Source organism: Mus musculus, chromosome 15 (genome assembly GCF_000001635.26).
Source record: "Mus musculus strain C57BL/6J chromosome 15, GRCm38.p6 C57BL/6J".
NCBI classification, from domain to species: domain Eukaryota; kingdom Metazoa; phylum Chordata; class Mammalia; order Rodentia; family Muridae; genus Mus; species Mus musculus.
In genome coordinates, this window is record NC_000081.6 from 36,769,946 (window position 1) to 36,783,418 (window position 13,473).

The 13,473-nt window shown below is 41.4% G+C and overlaps 1 protein-coding gene across 6 annotated transcripts in view; it reads right to left on the reverse strand.

Annotated features, from left to right (window-relative positions):
- Positions 1–315: 315 nt before the first annotated feature.
- Positions 316–13,473, reverse strand: part of Ywhaz (tyrosine 3-monooxygenase/tryptophan 5-monooxygenase activation protein, zeta polypeptide) — a 32,724-nt gene continuing 19,566 nt past the window's right edge. For 5 of the 6 annotated variants that reach the window (NM_001253807.1, NM_001253806.1, NM_001253805.1 and 2 more), the window contains 4 exons: positions 6,301–6,424; positions 5,471–5,634; positions 5,294–5,389; positions 316–2,832 (listed from right to left, as the gene is read on the reverse strand). In NM_001253807.1, coding sequence (NP_001240736.1) covers positions 2,773–2,832; positions 5,294–5,389; positions 5,471–5,634; positions 6,301–6,424 — 444 coding nt within the window. In that variant the 3' untranslated portion in view covers positions 316–2,772. The remainder of the gene's footprint in view (positions 2,833–5,293; positions 5,390–5,470; positions 5,635–6,300; positions 6,425–13,473) is intronic. The other variant, XM_030248527.1, reaches the window with a different exon arrangement.

The following is a 13,473-nucleotide window of genomic DNA, read 5'->3' on the forward strand; positions in this document are numbered from 1 at the left end:
GGGTCCAGGGTAGCAAGCTTTAAGGCGTTGTCTTGCCAACTGCCAAGGATGCTTTAGATTACAGTGGGATGGTCAACTACTTTGTGAGACAAATCCATGTTTAGCCTCTTCCCTCAACGCTCTTACCCATACCCTCTCTTGGCAGCATGAAAAAGTACCAGCCAAAAGTACCAAAATTCCTCTTGCCTCAGCACAGCTCTGGTCTTTTTAAAGATGTAATTGTACTACACACACACACACACCACTGCTGGATTCAACAATATTCTGGCTTTAGGTTGTATTTGTTGTATTAACAAAACAGACGTGAAGCCTTGATTTGGGACAATTAGGGAAGTAAGTTAAAAACAAATTTATTATTCAAATTCCAGGGGGTGGAAAATTTGAGGTTGCAAATCTTTCTCCATCTACTGGGCACTATTCATAAAAAAAAAAAAAAACCACATCAATAACTAAAATCAAACTAGTTTAGCAATGTCTAATGCATGTGAATAAGCCAATTAGGCAAATGTGACAGGTTCCAGGTATCATTTGTAATTTACTCAAATGAGATGACATCCTGCTGTCCATTGCTTAATCTTCCTCAGTCTGGGAGCTGAGGCAAAATCAAGGAATTGAGTTGTAAAGGAAGATGGGTCATGGCACCACGTGTGTGATGTCGTTTCTCCAGAAAACACCCCCACCCCACCCCACCCCACCCCACCTGAATGCAGTAGTTGTGATAATCTGTCCAAAAGGAGTGGGATTTCAGATTCAGATCATCATGAAGCAAGCCAGAAAACATGCTTGGGATTTCTCTCCCCTCCCTCACCACTGAGACTCATGCCTCCCATCATCAATATTTATTGAGCATTTACAGTGTACTAGGCACAATAGAACATACAGAAAACATTGTCCCTGCTCTAGACGAGCTTACATTCTAAAAGAAAAAAAAATACACCTCTTGTAAAATGGCATTTTTGTTTGGTGTTTTCTGTAAAGTACTGAGGAAATACTCGGTAGGGTGTGAGCTTTGGGTGTGACTTAGCCCCATCATTATGTGAGGAGGAGGAGGAGGAGGAAGAGGAGGAGGAAGGATTTTAAAGGGAGACGGTGACAGACCATTTAGGGCAGGACTTCCAGGGAGATAAACACAAGCTCAACTGAGGCGAGCTGGGCTGTAGAGAGGATGAGGGGAGGCTGTGGGAGGCAAGCAGGGGAAGCGGGTATCTTAGACACTGAGTGGAGCCAGAAAGATCATGCGGCCCTTTTCCCAAATACATGGCCACCAAGTTGGAATGGTTGGTGACAAGACAGTAAAAGGGAAGTGAGCCTGTGCCCAACATGGAAATAGAGGAATAGAATCCCAGGCAGACTGTAAGAGCATCAGGAAATTCTTAAAACCAACAGCGACTTGGAAGCACAGAACTTAACAGTTAATGCTGCCCAGTGTCAGTCACATGGGCCAAGAACATTGTGGCTTCCTAAGTTAGAAAACTCCATAGACCAAAATTATAAATGGAACACATTACCTTTTGCCAATCACCCCCCACCCCATAAAAGTCCACTTCAATTGTTGAGGAGTAAGGGGAAAATGTGGGAGGTGGCTGAGGATGGAAGCTACATTAGCGGTTTTTTTTTTTTTATGATAAACTCTGCATTCAAAATTGGTAAAAGCCCATTAGCTGCCAAGAGGGAATAAGGAGACAATTTCCTTTGGAGAAGTCTCAAAACCAAAAGACTAATTTACATGAAAAGCTGTAGAGAAAAGTAGTTGAAAAGTCCATTCATAAAACTTTTATTCCACTTACATGAACTTTAATACATGTGTTCTTAACAATTATGCTTGGATTGTTCATGAAAATTTCTTAAGACATTAAAACAAAGCTAGCCGTCATCTCAAGTTATTTCCCTGTTAACTATTTTTACAGCACATGCATGTTAGGCAAGTATCAAAAAGAAAAAAAAAAAATCACAAAAGCAAAAACAAAACAAAACAAAAAACTTTAAAAAAAAAAAAAAAGAAAGAAAAAGTTAAATACATGGGATTTTGTTTACCGCTGTGCTTGATACGTATGGAGCCGGGCACACCAAGCAACTCGTTTTTACTGCATCTTTACTTTTACATTTGTTCTTAGATTGCCTAAAACATTTAAATACAAATAAAATGTGTAGCAAAAATAATGAAAGCAAACAGCAGGTAACTTTACAAATAATGGAATGTGAACCGTTTCTGCCCTTACCAGAGTAAATTGGGTCACGACTTTGTCTAGAGACAACTTCTGGAGCTGTGGTCAAGAGTGTGCACGCAGACACACACGATCCTAGCGTGCATCCACAGGGTGTTTGTGTCACAGCCTCACAAGTGCTCCAGGCCTTACAGTACCCACAAAGACTACACTCATGACTGGAACCCATTATCCTGATTATTCCCCGCCAGCACACACCAATATGTAGGCAGTTTTCTTTGCTTAGACATGGAAGCAGTTTTAACACTGGCCCTTCTGAAGCCACAATGTACCAAAAGTACTATGCCAAACATGTGTAACTCATGTAAAAATTCCACATCCCATATTGGCCACCTCAAGATGAAAATGAGTAACTCCCTAAAGTTAACTGGCTCTACTCCCCTAATATTAAAACATAAAAACCACATGGGAAATATAGAAATTCAAATAGAAGTAACATAAACCTGTCATAAATCGTAAACAAAAAAACTATCTGTGGGACAGCATGGATGACAAATGGTCTACTGTGTAAATTTTAGAATGAGGCAGACAAAGGTTGGAAGGCCGGTTAATTTTCCCCTCCTTCTCCTGCTTCTGCTTCATCTCCTTGGGTATCCGATGTCCACAACTGGTAAAAAAAGGGAAAGATTGTTTTTCAGCATACTTCAGATTGAAAAACAACAGAACAAACATCCAACCTTCTGTACACACGTCTGGCATGTGACTACGCTTTAGTTGGAAAACAAAGCCATCAACTGACAACAGCCTGACCTGGGGGCACAGCACATACAGCACATCTGTCTTTAAACAACAGAGTTAGGTAACCAGTGGTCAGGAAGAGGACACCTCAGTCCTCTAGACATGGCAGGATGGCTCAGTCACTCAGCCATGAAGTGCCTGCCAAGACCCAGTCCCAAATCCACAGAGAAACAGGAAGTCTTCTCACTCCTTGCTCTCAAATATGTAAAACCAAAAAGCTCTAAAGCCAATGGTTTTTAAGAGTGTCTTCCAGAAAGGCCGGGATCACAGAGCTGGGTGAATTGGCCTCTCGTGACACTCACAGACTAAAAGCAGCAGCAGCTCAATCAATCAAGCTAACTGCACCCTGGGCTTTCCTGACATTTCAAATTAGGAAAATAATTTCTATTTGCAAGAACTCAAAATGATTCTACAAAAAGGAAGGAAGGGAGGAAGGGAGAGAGAAAATATAATTTTCATACTTGTTACTGTTTCAATAAGCTAAAAGACAGCTTCTAAATTATTCCAACTACTTCAATGTAAAAATACTTTAAGCCAAACAACTTAAAAAGGAGAAATAGGAATCTAGCCTAAGAGTATGTATTCTCCCCAAATTATCCATGTCTGGCCTCGAGGTCATCAGAGCTGGCCAGTATTCTTGCAGCCTGTGTGCTCACAGACAAGAAAGACAACAGCCTCTCCTGTCTGCCTCCTGGTCCTTTAAGGGCTTTAACATTTGTGTGTAAACATTACAAACTAGATAGAGGATAGCTCTCTCTCTCCTGTGGGCATTGGTTCTGTCAGCTAAGTGTCAAGCTGTTACAGCAGCCTGCTAATAAGGCTCAGGGCAGAGCTGCCAACCTTCTCACTCTGTTCAGGACACTCTTTTCTGTACTCACACCACAATTCCAATGGATGAGAGCATTAAATCAGGAGCCCCTACAAGTAAGGGGCTCCTTGAAACACCTAAGGTTTACTTTAAATACATCATCACTTCAAAGCAAGCCCGGACAACATGTAAGACTTAGTGTTAAGTTATTCTTCTTGCTTTGCCTGTGCCTAGAATTTGTTTCTCCTTCCTGAGCCTCCCCACCAATTGAAATAACAGGTGTGTGTCACCATGCTCAGTGAGAAAATAAATTTTTAGCAGTACTGAAGACTACATCCAGGGCCTCACACACCATAGACAAGCACTTTTCCAATGAGCTACATTCACCTCCAAATATTCTATTGGAAATTAGCTATGAATCAAGAGCTTCTTTTTCTTTCATTTGGGCTGAAGCTCAGTGGTAAGACACTGGCTGCACGTGCATGAGTGTGTCCCGAATTCTACTCCCAGCATGCACAGCCAAGTTCATTCTATACTAGCCCTTGATTCTTTTTCATTTAAGTCTGGTAAGTTTATAGACAACCCCAATTACAGTTAGTAAAATAATTTTAGGCCTGCCTGGTCTACAAAGTGAGTTCCAGGACAGCCAGGGCTACACAGAGAAACCCTGCCTGGGGGGAGGAGAAGTCTCTTAGACAAACTGAACACACACACAAAGAGTAGACCAGAGACCAGAGACAATCATTTCTACCCTTTCTTTGACACACAGCAAATGCTGGGTAACTTTTTTACCTAAGACTCAAAGCTTCAAATTTTATACTTATCTGAAGAAGGGAAAAACCAAAGAGCCAACTATAAGCATAGGCTTTATGGGGATCCCAATTTAAATAATAAATTAGGAATATTTAAATGAATTCCCAAGAACTGCTGTTTTAGTTAAGAAAATGGGTATGGGGGTTCGTGTTCAAACCTTCAGCACAGCAAAGTATCATATCAACTCCAACTTTCCCTGGGAAAGAGAGCAGGCAAGCAAGGGCCACACATGGTAAGGTACCTGAGTTTCCCTCAGCCTCTGCTGTGTAACTTGTCACAGCCAAACATGAACAGAACACTAAAGGACAAGAAAACCAACTTCTAAGGCAAGTTAAACACAAACAGCCTTGAGTTTACTGTTTTGGTGATGGTTGAGACAGAATCTTGTTATGAAGCCCAGGCAGGTTTGTCACTATGTAGTCTAGGCTAGCCTGTAACTAACTCACGATTCTTCCTCTACCACAGGAAACCCTGATCATGATTTACTTGTGCTGAATAAGCACACAACTGACTATGGGATGACAAAGAAACTACTCAAGACCTGAAAATGCAAAGGAGTAACTTATGACAATTTAAATCCAAAATGATATCTCATAAATACTGGCAATGTTTTCAATAAGGTAGTCTTCTTTTTCGTGTGATTAGACAGTAGATAGGACACTGTATTCAGTTTTCCAGCCATACCCAGCAGACTGCCTTAGGTACTCACTGTTAAGTTGTCTCTCAGTAACTGCATTATTAGCGTGCTGTCTTTGTACGACTCTTCACTTAATGTATCAAGTTCAGCAATGGCTTCATCGAAAGCCTACAAATGCAAAACAAAGTACACCTCAGAATTCAAATAACAAAGACTGCCCAATTCCTAAGGAACTGGTAAAATACATACTGTTTTTGCAAGAGAGCAGGCTTTCTCTGGGGAGTTCAGGATCTCGTAATAGAACACAGAGAAGTTGAGGGCCAGACCCAGTCTGATGGGGTGTGTCGGCTGCATCTCCTTTTTGCTGATTTCAAATGCTTCTTGGTATGCTTGCTGTGACTGGTCCACAATTCCTAGATAATGCAACACAGTAAAATGCATTTTCAAAGTCAATGCTGCAGCTTTACTTAAGCCAAACTTTTCATTTACGATCACACATGTCCTCTGACATTCTTAATCAAATTATACTCTTTAAAACAAACAATGCTGTCCTGGATCACACTAGCCACTCGCTACTGTTGTCAAGAGAAGAGCAGCTCAGAGTGGGGCTGGGATGAAATGATAACTCTGAGGCAAAGATCACTGGCTGACTGATCTTCCAGTGGAGCCTGGTTCAAAATTCCCAGAACCCTAAGGACAGCTCACAACAGTCTGTAACTACAGTTCCAGGGCATCCAATTGCGCTGCTCTGACCTCCAACAATACTGGGCATGTGTATGTGCACAGACACGTGCAGGCCAAACACCCTTACACACAACCATCCAATCATTGTCTAGTGATTTCCTCATTCCACTCTAGGGTTACACCTATGCAGACAGTGAGGAAACATTCTTATACAAATAGCTTTTCAAAAAGCTTCAAGTTTAAAATACCAAAATAGGCAAGACACAAGACAGAGAAAGTAAGAGCCCTACATATAGCCAGCACCTCAGTGCTTGAAGGAAGAACGAATACTTCAAAGGGTGGGCATCCACACCAGAACTGCTTCATGTAAGCTCAGCCAAGCAAAACCAGCTTACCTTTCTTGTCATCACCAGCAGCAACCTCGGCCAAGTAACGGTAGTAGTCACCCTTCATTTTCAAATAGAAGACTTTGCTTTCTGGTTGCGAAGCATTGGGGATCAAGAACTTTTCCAAAAGAGACTTCAGAAGAAAAGAAACAGAAATAGTAAGGAGACAACACTTACAAACCAAAGTTAAGCAAACACCAGAGACTGAATTGTAAAAGTCAAAACAAAACCTTAATTTTTCTAATAACCCAGCAGTTCAGAGTGCTGGTGCAGGAGGATTGCTGTGGATGAGACCAGCCTAGACTGCAAATGGACACTAACTCAAAAATTAAATCAACAAGTAAATCAAGGCAGGGAAAAGGCCAGATGGAAAAAACCCTTTCATCTCATCATAGCAATTTATTTTTCTTATTTACAGATCCTCACAAATGGAAATTTTCATTCTGTAGCTTTGCTTAAAACTATTAGTGTAGAGCTTACTGGAACTGTTACATACTAAATAAAACCAACTTCAAACAAATAATGTAACTGCATTGGAGAGAAAAAGGTAGAACAGAGTGAATAAATAAAAGTCAGTCTCTCACCATACCTACTTCCTTGAACACCACTGCTTTGAAATCAAAGTGATGTCCGTGCTCATCTGGGCTGAAGCCCAGATATGCCAATTCTTACAAGAAGTGTGCCTAGATTCTGGTTTCTATTCTCCGAAAAGACTCGAGATTCTTGAATATCTATAATCCAATGATGGAGGACAGAACTGAACAAATTTTAATCCTACTGCTTAATCTATGCATGTAGATAGGCCATAAAGATACGGTTAAGAGTGAGTGACTCTATCCCTCATAATGTACAAACGTGGCAGCTGGCATGCGCACCTTTGTAATCTCAACACTTAAAGGCAACACAGGTCACCCAAAGGTTAGGAAAGTATCTCAGTGACCCTGTGCTGGCCTAGCAAAGCCACAGAATCGACTTGCATGTGTGGAGGGTGTAATGGAAAACCCTAAAGCTGGACAGATACTCCTTTGGGAAGTGTTGATAAATGTTCACGGGAATTAGCAACCTACTTTATTAGTAATTTCTGTATTCCTAAAAAACATATCAGGAGCAGGGCAGTGGTGGCACACATCTTTAATCCCAGCACTTAAGAGGCAGAGGAGCCGGTTCCTGAGTTCCAGTTGAGTCTAGCTAGAGCATGCTTCAGAGTTCCAGTTGAGACCCTTCTGAAAAACCAAAACCAACCAAACCAAGCCAAACCCCTTATTGGGAATTGCAGTAACAGATCAACAGCAATCCCTCAGCCTCCCCACTTAAGTGACTCACTTAACTTTCAGTGTGTCTATCAAAACACCCATTTTAGAATAAGCACAGCAATGTCTAAAGCTCTCTGAAATAAAACGAGGACCCTATGAACAAAGCATCTAGTTTGATGCACAAAAGCCACACACACATATTCTGGGGATAATCACAGGCCCTCAGAACCATGAGTTTTTTATTCAAACCAACAGCAACCAAAATCATTTGAAAAAGTAACTTTCAACTTACAATAGGTACTAGCATGTATTGGGGCCTGGGAATCTATTCATGTGGCCAGAGTGACAGCTGCATTTCTCCATCTTCCTCACAGAAAAAGCTATCAGTACAAAGGCTATCAATTAACCTCCTACTTCCAAAGACTATATAATGTTTTATTTTTAAACTGTGAGTGCATAGAACCCAGATAGCAGCTCCTTAACTATTTGTGTTTCAGGGGAATCTGGCCACTCTTCAAGGACACCAGGCTGCACACGGTGCAAACACATGCATACAGACAAAACACCCCACACAGAAAACAGTAAGATAATAGACAATAATGCTGATTGCTTGTACTGTCATGGAAATAGTCATGACTGCACAGGAGGATGAGTGAAGAATGACTCTCAAGTGCCTGCATATCACTGCTAATGCCTGTAACTTTCTAGTCACATGTGCTACATGCTGCTCACCTTAAAATACAGCAACTGTTTATACTGTCCACCCACTTCCAAAGAACAGGAAATAAAAATGTGGGCTAAAATACTTTTTAATGCTAACACATTCTTCCTAAACCTAATTTTTATAGGCACTTGAGTTTCACCTCTATTGTGTCTACTTCCAAAGGTTTTAGTTTAAGGAGAACAAGGACATATCCTTTGTAAGGCAGTCAGGGACTAGTGTTACTGGAAGATAGAGAAAATGGAAGGCTTAGTTTGTCCTTTGTTTTCTTAGAGTAGGTACAATTATTAAAACAATTTTACACCTTTTAACTTTCACGCAGTCAGTTTTGTTCTTTAAGCTACAACCTCAACACTGCCCAGGTGTAAACTGAACTCATAGGCTCAAGTGATCATGCCTCCACCCTACTATAAGGTAGAGTAGTAGGGTCTCATGGGTTTAAATTTTATAAGCTAAACACCACTACCCAAAACCCATCATGTTGCCTGCTTCTAAGACACTCAAATATTAAATTCTGACTGAATTACAATGAATGAATTCTTCAACAGCCTACTTTAAAAACAAGAATTTTACAACAAGCTTCAGTAGAAAAATTTTTATTATCTTAGTACCTTAAAGACCCATCTCTCAAATACAAAAATAAACAAAGCTCACTATTTAATTTTTAAACAATTAAGATACAATATAAACTGAGGCTGATTCTATCAGATAATGAATATTTTCCTAAGAGAAAAAAAAATATTCTGTGTCTCTGACACCCCAAGTGCTCACTTTGGAGGACACAGAGGTGTCAGAGCAAGCACAAGCATTCCCAAGCTGCAGCCACATAGCAGGCTGTCTACACTTGCATGAGACAGAGGAAATCACTCTCTAGACCAAAGGTCAACAAAGACCAGTGAGAAACTGGTCATCGAGGTAGCACAAGTATCTTGTTTCACTACGTTAATTTCAAGGTTTGCTTTCCATTTTATCCCAGGAAAAGTATCCCCAATCAATCATGAATCCTCAGATTTCCTAGAAATTTGAGAGCACATTTCCTCCCCTGCCCCCCCTTTTAGAGCAAAGACATTTTAGATCATACAATTTTAAAAAAAATATTTATTTATCATATGTAAGTACACTGTAGCTGTCTTCAGATACCCCAGAAAAGGGCATCAGATCTCATTACAGGTGGTTATGAGTCACCATGTGGTTGCTGGGTTTTGAACTCAGGACCTTGGAAGCAGTCAGTGCTCTTACTGGCTGAGTCATCTCTCCAGCCCATATAGATCACACAACTTTTAACAAAGTAATTTATAGTTTACCCTTTAAAAAAAAAAAAGTGGATACTTTTAAAGGTTTTGTTTGATGAGACCTGGGTATTCTCAGGCCTCCTGTGGGCCGATTTTGAGACAATGGCCATCAGTCAGGTTTTTCCCGTCAAAGCCCTTTACTGTACCAACAGACTGCAGTGCTGGTGCTGTAGCAGGACAAAGCACACTTCCCAAGCATGGCTTGCTCACTGTAATGTGACACCACACCTGAACCTCTGCCCCAAAGAGAGCCTGAAGTCATGTGACAAAGAATTACAAATGCAAGCAAACCGTGTGCCAGGAAAGGAACACCAAGACCATAAAAAGCTGCCGGAAAAGTTGCCCAGCTAACAGACAGTAAGTCAGCTGTGCAGGGGAATAGAATTCCGGAACCATCTAATAAATACAATGGGTCAACATTATATTTAGGTAAAACCTTTAAGGGAACAATTTTGTTAGACTCCTGGTTAAATCATAAAAATTGAGGTTGGAGAGATGGCTCATTGGTTAAGAACGCTGGCTGCGCTTCCAGATAACCAAGGCTCCCAACCATCAGGACCGCCAGTCCCCAGGGGATCCTTTGGCCTCTAAGGGTACCAGGCATGCATGTGATGAACAGACACACATTTGGGGAAAGGAAGGAAGGAAGGAAGGAAGAGAGAGAGAAAGAAAGAAAGAGAGAGCGCGCAAGCAGGTAAGATGTCTCGCTGGCTAAAGGCCTCATGCCAAGACTGGTGGCATGATCTCAATGTTTCAGACCTCCACTGAAGGAAAACTGACTCCTGCAAAGTGTCCTGTGGTTTAGGTGCACGACTGCGTGCACGCACGCGCACAGAGTTAAAATATTTGTTTAAAGAGAAACCCTTAAAGTATCAAGAGCTTCTAAAGACTGTAAGAGCTTGCTTCACTTTCTTCCTACATCAGTTTATTTCTGTATTTCAAAATTTCAGAGACAGCACAGAAGCAATGATGCACCTGTAAACGTAAGATTTGGGAGGACAGTTCTCACTTCCTACACTTACTGCAAGAACTGCCATCAATGGTCATGAAGGAAACACATTAGCAAGAACAAGTCCTAAGCTGGGGTTGGTGCTTGTGCCTATAACCCTAGCACTTGGGAGGAAGACTGCTCAAGTCTGAGGCCAGCCCAAGCTTTGGTATGAATTATACCCTATTTCAAAACACAAAAAGCTGGATATGGAAGTGCCAACACTTGCGAGGTAGAGGCAGGAGGAGCAGGACTTCAAAGACTTTAATCAATACATACACACACAAATAAAAAACACACTAAAATGATCCCTAAAACTAATAAACTAAAATTTGAAAACGCAGCTGAACTTTAATGTGACTCAGAGTGAGAGTGAGCCTCCAAACCTGACCGAGCCTCTGCCTCTGTGCCATCACATCATTTAGTACTAAATACCCCCAAAGAGGCAATCTACTTTACAAAAACATGGTTAACATTTCTTGTGCAAGTCTTCCCACGCAAACTTTCCCCAGCACTTTACCCTACAGGATTTACCATCATTTCTAGTTCTCTTAAAATCTTAACTAGAAAGCTAAGCTATGAATTTAACCTATCCACTGTTTCTGAGTTTTAAGTCTTTTACTCCCCCTTGTGGCTGAAGGGGTGAGTGCTTACAAACTGTAACCTCAGTTGCTCCAAACTAACCATTTAGTAAAGTGTTCATAAAACATGTTAACAATGCTTCCTATGGCAACACTGAATGTTGTGTGTGAGGTCTCATGGACAGCTGCTACCTTTAAAGATCTGACATGAGGAAATGAAGAAGGTGACAGAGGGTGACTAACTCCAATGCATTCCCAACAATAAGCACATAGCAGACCGTCACTACATGTCAACCAACAAGGGCGCTGATAGAGTAGTTCCTTGGGCAGCACCCTAAAATACCACAAAAAGGAGTTTATGCCAAAAATTTAATAAGCAAAGCATCTTTACAAAATTGAATGCTTGATGGAATGCATTTAGGTGTTTCTGACCAGTTGGTGGTGGAGGGAGACACAGAGACGACCTCTGAATGGAAGTTACCATGATCATCTATTCAGGGTCACTGGGCCCAGGGTAAACACTGGGAAAAAACAGAACTGGGAGGAACTACTGCTAAACAACCCTGTGGTGGCTTTGCACTAAAGCAGGATTTCTATTTAAGAACAGCCTGGGCTACAGAATGAGAGCCTGCCTCAAAATAACTAACCAACTAACTATAAGGCAAACCTTTACTACTAATCAATATAGGTAAAACCAGACACCAACTCACCAAGCAGTTCTTGATAAAGTATTCTGACACCCTCCTCTGCAAGGTCCCTTTTGCAAACAGCATAACCATGGGCCTCATAAAACAAGGTCCCATTACCAAGCACTTACTTCATCATAAAGCTGTGTGCGCGGACAGAACAGGGGTCAACTTGAGGTGTCTTCCACCTCTTTCTTCCTTTCTTTCCTTCTTTCTGTAACAGGGTCTGTCAACAGACCTGGACCCCAGCTGAGTTGGGTGGCTTGGCCAGTGACCTTCAGGAATCTGTCTGACTCTTCCACCCCAGGAGAGGTCTACAGTCCAGTAGGAGCTGGGGATCTGAATTTGGGTCTTCCTGCTTACATAGCACGTGTTTTATCAACTGAGTCATCTCTCCAGCACCATTTTAAATGTTTGTCTTCAGTTTCTTTTTACAGTTTCATTTTCAGAGCCAAGGTTTTACCACATATAGCTCAAACTGACCTCAAATTTGTTATTTCCTGCTTGGGGTGCTGGGATTACAGGAACACGGCACCTAACATATGACCTTTGTTTGTTTGATTGATGCTTGACAGTCTCTTTGTCCCAGGCTCTAGCCTTGAAACTAGCTCCAAGACACAGGCTGTCCAACTTCTGGCCCTTCAGCCATCACCCACAGAGGTCCATGCCAGGATTACAGCTACTATGCCCTTTATGCTGGGGCTGAGGGTGGTACCCAAGTGCATTTCTTTCATCAAATGAGCCGCATCCTCAACCCAACACTTTAACAGTGTTTATAACCTGCACACATTAGTCTGTAAATTCCCAGCTCTTCCCCCATCAAATCTTTAAAAAAATGTTGAAGCAGCTTCCCCTGCCTTACTTCTATTTGTGTACAAGTCATTTTCCTCTCTAGTTGAGACTTAGAAGCAGAAGATTTTTATATCTTCTTTTCTATGACACAGGGTTTACAAAATAATGGGCAGTCACTCAATAAATATTAACTATAGGGCCGTTAAGTCTGCGCAACTATCCTAACTTTCACTCCTTACCATAAAAATCCACACAGAAATGTCCTCTGTGGGGCATATCATTATCTTTGTGATATGATTAAAGAGTCTGATGATAATGCTCTCAGATGAGAGCTAAGGACAACTGGAAGGAGAGCCATTACGGAAAAAGAGCATGGTTCCAAGTATGTGAATCCTTAACTGTAACTAAAGTTGTTTATTCTGCCAAAACAACTGGCCTCTGGGTTGACTGGGATCCAAGCATGTCACTTTAAACTGAGCTACGATTCTTATTAGCTTTAAATTTATTTTGCATACAGATATTCTGCCTGCCTACATGTTGTACACATGTACACTTGGTGCCAGCAGAGACCAAGAAAAGGTGTCAGATCCTCTAGGTCTGGAATTACAGAGAGTTCTGAGCTACCATGTAGATGACAGTAATGTACTTGAGTTTCATTACCTGAGTCCTCTTGAAGATTAGCCAGTGAGTGGCTCTTAACTGTTGAGAAAAGATCAAGCCCAAGTCAATGACCAGCTAGCCACAGCACTAAAAAACTCTTTTCATGGCTAGAGAGAGATGGCTCAGAGCACTTGTTTTTACAGAGAACCTGACTTGTCCCCCACGGCCCACATGGTAGCTCACAACTGGAGTCCCAGGAAATCCAATAT